This window comes from Microtus ochrogaster, unplaced genomic scaffold, assembly GCF_000317375.1.
Source record: "Microtus ochrogaster isolate Prairie Vole_2 unplaced genomic scaffold, MicOch1.0 UNK44, whole genome shotgun sequence".
NCBI classification, from domain to species: domain Eukaryota; kingdom Metazoa; phylum Chordata; class Mammalia; order Rodentia; family Cricetidae; genus Microtus; species Microtus ochrogaster.
The window spans coordinates 483267-494070 of NW_004949142.1; the positions used below are offsets into that span (position 1 = coordinate 483267).

The following is a 10804-nucleotide window of genomic DNA, read 5'->3' on the forward strand; positions in this document are numbered from 1 at the left end:
AAAAAAAAAAAAAAGTATACAAATGCCTGACATAGTGACATCCATTTGAAATCCCAATAACAGGAAGGTAGTGGTTCCAGCCTAGCCTGATTGGTGAGCTCCAGACCAATGACAGACCCTATCTCAGGGTGGGGAGGACTTCTGAGAATGTTACCAGACATTATCCTCCAAACTGCGCGAGCACACACACACACACATACACACACGCACGCACACACGCATGCACACACACACACACGCACACACACGCACACACACATGCACGCACATGTGCATGCCCAAGTCTTAAAAATAAAAATAAGAACTTGGAAGATGTCATAGAGAGACCTGGCAGCTCAAGTTGAGGCTGTAAAGGGACTTCATAGGCCCATGGTGACATTAACACCTTGGCAGACAGTTTCCCTCCTTGATTGTCTCAGTGTAACCATTGGAATTAATGCCTGTGAGGACAGTAACTTCCTCACCAGTTGCTGGACGATACCAAGTAACGTGGACCTCAGAATTCCACCAGTACCTACTAGTAGACAGTAGGATGCTTAATCCAATACCTGTGATCAGCCGTCCCTGGCTCACCATAGTGGAAAGGGGTCTTTCTAGTGCTGGAAGGGATTTGGGGTGCTGGGAGGTGAAGGAAGAATGCCATGGGGTGTCACGGTACCCAGGAAAGTGGCTAGTCCGAGAATCAGGGGTACACAACAGGAATAGCCAGACCGGCACTGGATGAGGATGGCACAATGAAGTGATTAGCTTAAGGAGGGGTCTAATGGAAGACAAAGGAAAGGCTGGTGGGTGAGCACACAGAATGACTGGGACTTCCAGGACAATCGCACCTGGGCTCCCGGAAGCATTCCCTGCTTCCCAGGTGCGGGTGCTCTTCCCACAAGGAGTGAGAGCTTTGGTTTCTCTCTCCTGGTAGATGGAAACTTTAATGGCCTTGGAGGTTCTGAATTTCCAGTGTCAGCGTCCATTTCTTTCTGGGGGAAGCCGACCCTTTATGGAAGACTTAGAACTCTAGACCCATGGAATCTGCTGCTGGAGGCAGGCACAGAGCAATGCATGCCCAAGGACTAAGAGCCTGTTTGAGCTAGTAGCATGAGGGTGGGGGCTAGCCCCAGAAATGGCATTACTTTTATAAGGGACATACTTCCTGAGAGTCAGAGACGTGCAGAACCCATAAGAGGACAAAAAAAACCCATTGTTTTAGGAAATTCATAACCTGTGGGCAGGGTACGCTTGCTCCAAGTAGAGGTGGTCAGACAGCAAAATAGGTGCTTGGCGCGGGGTTGCCAGAGAACAGAAAATGCTATGTGGGACAGGTGGTATGGAGCAGCCTCTCATTCCCCATCATCCTCTGGGCCTATGAGTGGGGCAGGGGACTATCTAGAGGAAAAAGGTCCTGGCCACCAGGGAAGTAGATCCAGACAGGACCCAGATTACAGACTGGAGTCTTAAACAGTTGGTGGGGGGTTGGAGAGATGGCTCAGCGGTTAAGAGCATTGCCTGCTCTTCCAAAGGTCCTGAGTTCAATTCCCAGAAACCACACGGTACCTCACAACCATCTGTAATGAGGTCTGGTGCCCTCTTCTGGCCTGTAGGCAGACATGTACACAGGATATTATATACATAATAAATAAATATTTAAAAAAAAAAAAACAGTTGGTGGGACCAGTAGCTTTGCCACTTGCCTGCTGTGCGACAGGTCATTGTTTCTTCTACTCTAAAAGGGGAATGGAAATGATAGAACCTACCTCACAGGGGTACTGTCCCTTTAAATAAATAATCACATGGCAAAAAAAAAAAAACAAAAAACAAACAAACCGCTAACTGTCCCAGCAAAGACTGCTCAATACATTGGCTATTGTTGTTTACCTCTGCCCCCCAGTGTACTGTGGGAAGTCGGGCAAATGTTTATCAAAAGTGCTCCCTCCACCCACCCCTCTCTCCCTCCCTCTCTCTCCCTTCTCCCCTCTGTCTTTTTTCCCTCTTCTTTCCCCCTTTCACACCTGGTTTCCCTTAGCCCCTCAACACCCCAGTAACTGTTTTGGACAATATAATTCCACACAAATCCTTTTAGAAAAGCAGGTTTATTGGTCCGGCTGCTCACCAGAACACAGCAACATGAGGGGCTCCCCTAGAGCCCACAGGAAACTGCATCTGCCCACAACTTAGGCCCCTTCAGCCCACCAGCACCAAGGGACCTCATCCTACATTCCCTGCCTTCCTCGGCTTAGGCATCTTCAATCACTCGGAGGACGGAAGGGAATCAAGAAAAAAAAAAAAAAAGGAAAATTAAAAAAACAAAAAGCAAAGCTTTATATTGTATAAAAGGTCTGTGGTTTCCATCCCCCACCCCGCAACACACACACACACACCCCAAATATCAATTAGCTGCGATTTTAAAAAAGCAGAGCAGGGAAGCTAAGTAGTGGGAGGGGGAGGAAGCAGCTTCTAGCCATCATTTGGGGGAGGTGTTGTCTTTGCTCCTGACTAACCATTAATGGGGAGTGAAAGGGAGAACCAGTGTCCTCAGAAAACCTGGCCAATGACTAGAGAACCGAAGCCTCCAACAAGAAGCAGCAACCCTTTCCCCAACTTTCAGGTAAGGTGCCCTCAAAGGCAAGGAACGTCAGGAGGTCTTGGCAAGTTCTGCAGCTTTGCACTAGGGAAAGACCCACGCTAGAAGCTGCTGGGTGGGAGCTGGGGTGGGCAAGTCAGCAAGCGCGGCTGCCCCAGCTCCCCTAGGAATCTGTGCTGGAGGCCGGGACCCTTACCACCTTGCTCTCTCCCTTCTATCCCCCCACCCCGCCCCATCCACACACCTGAACTGCCAGTTCTCCACAGCTTGCTGCTGCTCCCTTCTGGAATCCTAATTTTCTGGGCTTGGAAAACTAGGCTTCCCAGAAGGCAATTCCCAGACCCTGGAACAGAGGATCCAGTCCCGCTTACCTCTCTTTGGAACACACTTTCTAGAACTGACTGCCCTCCTGTTCCTGAAACCGTCCTGCATCCGAAGACCCTACCAGAATGGGATTCTTGCTTTAGTTTCTGTGTATTGCTAATGAGGGCATTTCTTTCTTATTCCATTTCAACTATTTTCCCCTTTCTTCCCAAAGCTCCTGGGTGCTCTTGTGTGCAGATTTTGTAGAGCTGTAAAGGTGCCCCCCACCTACACACACTCACCGACCGTCCTTTCCTAGGCTCTGCTTGACTCCTCCTACTTACTTCGGTGGAACCTTTATCCAGGGTCAAGGCACACTCTGCCTCCACCCCCACCTTTTTGCCTTAGGTTCCCTGAAAGACCCTCCGGTCTTCCGGCGGGCTACCTCCCACGGGAGCAAAGGTCTCACTACACATCTTCTTTCTTCATGGTACTTTGATTGCCCCCGCCACCTTCTGAGCATGGACCCTAGCGCTGATACACCCCAACCATCTCTTCTTATTTTGAAAACAGGGTCTCACTGAGTTACGGGAGTTGGCTTTGAACTCACTCTATAGCCCAGACGGGCCTTGCATTTTTAATTCTCCCGCCTCAGCCTCCCAGGGATAGCAAGCTGGCACTAAATGGCTGCCCCTACAAGGGTTATCTTTAGGATTCACTCTTTCCTCTTTCAGAAATTTTGGCGTTAGTGTCTCCTGGGGTGAGGATAAGAAAAAACAGCTCAGGAAGCAGGAATGGGGCCTCTGAGTACGAAGCTGTGCTGGAGAGGCAGAGTGGGAGGCAGATCCCCGACGGGACCAACTAGAGAGCTAAGAAGCATCCTAGCCCAGGACAAGCAGGGCATGGGCCATTGTTCCTCCTTCCTACCCAGACTGTGTCCAAACTGTGTCTGTGGTGGGAGACCACCTCCCCTCAGCCTAAGGCTTTGTGCTCTGAAGGGGTGCTGTTCCAGGGGGTGTGTATACAGCTTAGAAAAAGATCAACCAGACTGGGGCTGAGGAGAATGCGAAATAGAAAGTTCGAGAAAGAGAAAGGAGGTGGGCAGGGGTGGGGGGATCGGGGAGAGGCAAGGTCAGGCGCTGGCCTCCAGGGCAGAGCTCCGCGAGTCCTGCTCAGTCGCTGTCGCTCTTGTCCACCAGGACGGCATCTGATTCTTCAGTGATCTCCAGCAGCGTGTGCACATCGGGGCTGCTCCCGCGCAGCAGGTCAGTGGCCTCGCCGCGCTCCGCGCCAACCTCGTCGTCATCAGGACCCACCTCCACCATCTCGGTGGCCTTCAGCACCTCCACCTCGCCCTCTCGGATCTTCTTGACGTGGAAGGTGAAGGGCGGCACCTTGTAGACGGCGGTCTTCGAGCGCGCGTACACCACGTGGTCGGGCGTAAAGGACTTGCGCAGCTTGTCGCGCGATGTCTTCAGCTTCTCGCGTCGCTCCACGGGGACCAGGCGCGTGCCCAGCTTGTTCATGCGCTTCTCCAGCGTGTGCCGTGTCTTCTCCAGGTTCTCCTTCGTCTTCAGGCGCGTCTTCTCCAGGTTCTCGCGCGTGCGCACCTTGGTCTTCTCCATCTTCTCCTTGGAGAAGGCCTTCTTGAAGTCGTCCACGCGCCGCAGGCCACTGCGCTTGATGCGCTCGGCGCGGGACTCCTCGATCACCTCCTCCACTTCCACCGCCTCGTCGGACGACAGCTCGATCGCGGCGTCCTCCTCGGGCCGCTCGCCCTCGCCCAGCTCATCACCTTCCTTCTCTGGCAGCGCCTCCGACTCTTTCAGGGACTTGCTCACGCTCAGTTTGGCGGGCAGCTTGACCTCATCCTAAGAGGAGAACAGAGCCGAGATAAGACTTCATCCTACGAGGAGAACAGAGCCCACGGGAGCGGGCAGAGCGAGGGCTGAGGGATAGGACCTCGGGAGAAACCGAGTAGGGTAGTGGCGATTCTGGGGGAGAGCATGGGACTTATATTGCAAGAGTGAAATCCACCAAAGTTGTTCACTTTTGAACACCACAGTGCCCAGTACAGGCTGGTCACAACCTGTGCGTTGGATTGTCGTTATACACACAGGAGGAGAGAGCCAAGCTTCGGGTCAGACATTATGATCGCACTTGGGCTAAATATGGCCAGGGACCCCGAAACCCTTGCACACTTATGGCTACCGCTACCCCTATCTATGATTGCTGTGAGCCATTGTGCCTCCGGAAAGTACAGCTTAACTTTGTCAATAGCAGAGTGCCCTCTAGTGTTCTGATTTACTCGCTGCCCCAAATGAGACAGAAAGTCGGTTTGGGAGTTTAGGTTGGAATGCGCTAGGGGTGAGCTCAGAGCCATCCCAGGTGAACCCCACGTAGGGCAGCTTTAAGCTAAAGTAAAGGAAGTGTGTTCTTAGGATTTTATCCAGTCTTAGGGGGGAAGAGCTCTGCCTGCAGCCCCGTTTCTGGTAAGGCCAGAGCTTAAAGAGCCAGGGGTGGGGAAAGTGATCCTGGTCTACCTACAATCCCCGATGTCAAAGTCAGCCTTTGCTCTCTCTTCCTCTCAGAGGCCCTAGCACCAGCCCTGTTTTCGATTCTGTGGTTTTTTCAATACCCTGACTTGGGATCGACATTCCTTTATTTTAGGATCCCCCAGCACACACCACCACCACCGAAGAATAGACGTGAGCACAGAACGGAAAAGGGTCTGGCCCAGATCGTAAATGGGGGCTCTTATAGAGTCTCAAACTCTTTATAGGTATTTAAGTCCACGGAGTGAAGGGGAGGGTGCATTTTTTTCTGAAATGTTTTCTCAAGGTCATTTTCCAGAATTATACAATAACCCCATCCCCTGAGAAAATGAGGCAACATAAACTGGTTCTTCTCATAGAAAGATACACACAAAAAGAAAAAGAAAATTAAAAAAAGAAATACACAGAGACACACCTAGTCGTAGGCTACATGAAATCTTTATGCCACCTGTTACAGAAATCCCTTCCCCACACCCAATCCCTTTCCTATTCCCTCCTATTCATATCCCCTCGGGTTTCCTGGTTTACATTAGAAACTAGGAACACCTCCTCCCAACTTCCTTCCCTCCTTGTCAATAACATTAACAGGAACAAAGAGGGAATGCTGTCTCCACCTCGTCTCCCAACTGAGCACCAGCTCTTTTGGGCACCAAGCCACCTCAAGCTATCTATTACTTTACTACACCTCCCAGCAAGCAAGGTAGCCTGAACACAAAGCATGCTGGGATTTGTAGTCTCCACCGGCCATAAACGGGGCTTGGTACTATCACTGGACTTCTAGGGTATGTGCCTCTTATTCACCGAGGCATTGAAAGAATGATTTTCTTGTAGTGATTATAGGAAGATCCCAGCCTCTCCTAGCATTACTTCTGACTTTGAGTCTCTTGCAGTCATCCTGCCTGCACCTAGAGACTGACATCTTTAGGGTTTACACATCATTTTAGGATTTCCTAGGATTAAACACCCTGCCAGCTCTTCCATGTATCTCAACCCAGATTTGCCTGTAGTTCCAGTATATGTATATAAAGCTAGGCTGTGGTAGCACTCCAGAGGCAGAAGCAGGTGGATCTCTGTGAACTGGAGGTCTACAGAGTGAGTTCTAAGACAGTCAGGCTACACAGAAAAACCCTATCTCAAAAAGCAAACAGAGAAAAAATAACCTTTTGGGCCAGGCTTGGTGATGCAGGTCTTTCATCTCAGACTTGGATTCAGAGTTACCGTTTATGGCACTCAGGAGACAAAGCAGGTTGCTCTCCATGAATTGGAGGCCAGCCTGGTCTACAAAGTGAGTTCCAGGCCAGTCAGAACTACACAGGGATATCCTGTTTTCATTTTTTCTACCTTAGTTTGTAAAATTAAAATTTTTGTCTATCTTTCATCTCCACCATATCTCTTACCAAAGAGTAGGAAAGAGCACTCCCACACCCCTCAGCAATGTGGACAGAACCAGGAATAGTTGGGAAACAGTCCCAACTTCTGGGGAACAAATCTCTGTCCACTCCTACACTCCTGACTCTCCCACCCCAACCCCTGAAGGCAGAACTAGCCGGTCTCCCTGGCCTTTAGCTTTCTACACAAAGGTCTTCGCCAGCTGAGCTCAGACAACTACAGGCTTTTCCTGCCTGCCAGCTTCCATTGCTGCAGTGTCGGGGAGCAATCCCAGAGAGGAAAAAGCTATGCCTAAACTTTTCTGGGAAAGGTGCCTGGGAAATGTAACCCCCTTCGTGGTGGGCTTCCCTGGACTGGTGGCTCTCCCTGGAGACATCATCTGGGTGGAAGGTTGGGGGTGGGGTAAGAAAAATAACTTGGCCTGAGTCCCGGAGCAATGTCCTGCAGGCTGGTTCTGAACATCACGATTAGCTTTTCCCCTCCATTAATGGATTTCTCTTTTCCACCCCCATTTCCAAGTCAGGCTTCCCTCATGACTCACAGCCTTGGAGTGCTGCCTTGGGCCCACCCAGTCTGCCTGTTGCTACAACAGCCACCAACACAATCCAAAAGCACCTCCCCTTACTCTGGGCACCCGGGCCAGGTACCTTTGTCTCAACCCTAGTGCCCTGGCAGAGTGATTAGGGCCATGGAGGGGCCTCATGGAGAGCAAGACGGGAGGGGTCTGCTTGTTCCGGTTTCCCGTTTTTATTAAACAAAACCACCACTCCCAACAGGCTTGGATTCCAGAGTTACCTTTAATGACCAGGTCCAAACAAATGCATGCACAGCCTCCCCAGCCCCTGCCAAACACACACAGCTGCCCAAGCCAGGAAGGCACCAGTCCAGGATGGACGTAGAGAGACCCCCCTCAGGGAGGTTCCCACCTTCTACACTTCACCTCCCAACCCTGCTGTAAAAAAAAAAATCATTTTCTGATTATAATCTAACTGAGCATCACTATGGCCTCAGCATTTCAGAAGGGGCAGATACTACCCAGCGGTGCAGGGGAGCCTCTCTTGATTTAGTGTTAACCAGTTCTGTCTACAGCTGGGCCGAGAAAGATAGTGGAGATAGTTCTAAGACCCCAGACCTGCTGAGAGAGCATATTAGAAGAGGCTGCATTGTGGGGCAGATTATTTTTTCCTTTCTTTTCGTTTCCTTTCTTATATATAGATATATAGTTATTGATTTTTATTGAGCTCTACATTTTTCTCTGCTCCCCTCCCAGAAAATTCTTTATGAAGGAGAAATGAAGAGGAAGTTCTAAAAGGCCAGGACCTCTGCTTTGGGTTACCAGGACAAGGACACAAGACATCAAAGGCAGGAGGGGGCTTTCTTCTACTATAGCATCCTTTCTTAGCAGGGATGGCGTTGTTCCCAAGAGGATGAAAACTGACTCTCAGAAGGTGGCAGGACCTTGGATATTAGAATGGTTTTGTGGTCCTCCAAAGAACGTCCACATATAAACAATCACATATCATATCTATAGTATTCAATTATCATGAGGGAGGTAGATGGGGGAAAAAATCTACCAGTGTTCCTTAGGGTGATGATTATGGAGGAAGAGATAAACAGGAGTTGAGAAGCCTTGTGCACTGGAACCAGCTAAAAGGTCTTCCCTTTGGGCTTCTCCAAGCTGGCAACTTTTGGGTGCCCCACCCAAGGCAGGATCTGGCAAACATAAGGGATCCCTTTGCAAAACATTTTCTAAAAGAAAATGAAAAAAAAAGTAAGTGTAAATGTTTTCCTCAGCTACAGGGAGTGGGTGAAGAGGGCACGGAACAGCTCCCAGGCCTGGGCCTCATGAAGGCCCCCCTTCAGAGAGGCTCTGAGCCAAACTGGCCTGTCCCTGGGGTGGGGTGGGGGAGAGAATCAGAAGACATGCCCAGTTTCATGCAGCTTCATGCAAGGCAACCTTCGGGTGCAGCTCAAGCCTGGTGCTGGCAGAGCTACAATTCAAAAAGACATCAAGGGATACAGTTCTGTGGTTGGGCACTTACTTAGCAGGCATGAGGCTCGGGGGTCCATCCCCAGCACTGGAGAACAAAATATCACCTCCAAGAAGGGGAGGACCCTTGTGTTTACCTCCCGCCCTCTCTGCACACACCACATTTGCCTGAGCGCTGCACAATGCATGCATTTTTCTAACACCTGTTCCCAGCCCATAACGGACAACAGATTGAAAGGACAGGCCGTCAAGGCACTGACTTCCATCAAGAGATGAGCTGAGGGTAGCCAGGAGAGCGCTCTGTGCCCACTGGCCCCAGGGTCCCAGGAGATCCTACATGCTCCCACCAGCTGTTGGCTCCTCTGGGGTGGGTCGGGGCCCAGGCTCTGGGTAATTGGGCAGTGGGCTGGGCATCTGCTCAAAGGCTGGGTGCCCAGGTACTGTTTCAGGCTTCAGGTGAAAGGGCTCGGTCTCAGGCAGAAGGTCAAGAGGCACGATCTTGGGCGTGGCCGGGCCGAAGGGTGCATTCGGCTTCTTCTTGGGCTAAGATGAGGAAAAGGGGTTTAAATGGCACTTGGGATGGGTGCGGGGAAGTTGACAGGAAGAGTTCTCTGTGGCACGCAGAGCTGAATCTAGTTGAAGAGGGAGAGGCTCCGGAATGGATTAGGGTGGGCCCAAACCACATTTGAAATGCTTGGGGGCCCTGGGGCTAGAAGGGGTGGGATGAATGCAAGCCCATGAATTAATAAACACAGCTTCAACTGAACCCCTTCCACCTCCCTCCTGCCCTCTAGAATGTTCCTCGGTCCTTTCCTTGGGCTCCCCACCTTCTACCCTCGAGATGCCACTGTCATGCAGGAGATGACCACGGCTATTGAGGGGCTGGGGAGAAGGAGAAAAGAGGCTGCCAAGGAACGGAGCCGGAATGTTTCAAGACCAATTGGTAAATTCTAACAGGGAGGCTCCAATGAGCAGAAGAGACACACACTCCCTTCTTTTTATTCCTTGAGGCGGGGGCGGGGGGGGGGTCATGCATGGGTGTCACCACAAATAAGGAAAGGAACATGCACAGAAGAGGGACACTCTGGCTACTTCCCTTCAGCCATGTTTCTACCTCCTGCCTCCCTCGCTACCCAGGGTTTAGAATGTCAGACACTATAACACAGGAAGAAACCGTCTTCAGGCCTATGGGGTTCCCGGGGTGGCTTCTGACCCCCTCAAGAGCTGAACCCACACTCTTGCTTTGGATGAGAACTCGGGAGAGGGACAATTAGAGGGAACAGCAGACTTGGACAATAGCACTGTTCAGTAAGGCATGTATTCATAAAACCCCAAAGCAGCAACAGGTCCCAACCTGCCGAGTACGGGAAGGAGGTAAAAGCAGCAGGGAGATGGGAGGTGGAAAGTGGCTCTCCCCTAGAACGGGAGCCTAAGCAAGGGGTACCCATGACTGACCTGGAATTTAATCCTTTCACTGGGCACCGTCCCCTCCCACTGCCATGGGGCTGGGCAACCATTTTTCTTTTCTTTCTTTCTTTCTCTCTTTCTTTCTTTCTTTCTTTTTTTTAAGATTGTGGTTATTTATTATTTATTCTATGTTCTGGTTACTTGTATGCCTGCATGCCAGAAGAGGGCACCAGATCTCACTATAGATTGAACTCAGGACTTCTGGAGAAGAAGCCAGGGTTCTTAATCCCTGAACCATCTCTCCAGCCCAATCATTTTTACTTCTACTTCAGCACCCAGGAACTGGAGCAGCTAATGGCCATCAATGTCCCACTGCTGGCCACTTGTAGCCAACACAGTAAATGTGTCTGCACACATACACATGTATACACGCACACCACAGAGCACCCAGGTAAGGAGCAACACACCCAGGATCTTGCCAAATTTGCTTGTTGTTGAATCCATATCTCTTGTAGCTCAGGTTGGCCTCAACCAGGCGAGGTAGCTGAGAGTGACCTTGAACTTCTAATCCCCGCCCAACCCCCC

General features: G+C 50.7%; 1 protein-coding gene across 2 annotated transcripts in view; it reads right to left on the reverse strand.

The window, feature by feature from the left end:
- Positions 1–2075: 2075 nt before the first annotated feature.
- Positions 2076–10804, reverse strand: part of Cavin1 (caveolae associated protein 1) — a 14175-nt gene continuing 5446 nt past the window's right edge. Inside the window, exon 2 of one of the 2 annotated variants that reach the window (XM_005369031.2) lies at positions 2076–4749. In XM_005369031.2, the coding sequence (XP_005369088.1) occupies positions 4051–4749 (699 nt within the window). In that variant the 3' untranslated portion in view covers positions 2076–4050. Of the gene's footprint in view, positions 4750–9145; positions 9356–10804 lie in introns of those variants that run through there. The other variant, XM_026777060.1, reaches the window with a different exon arrangement.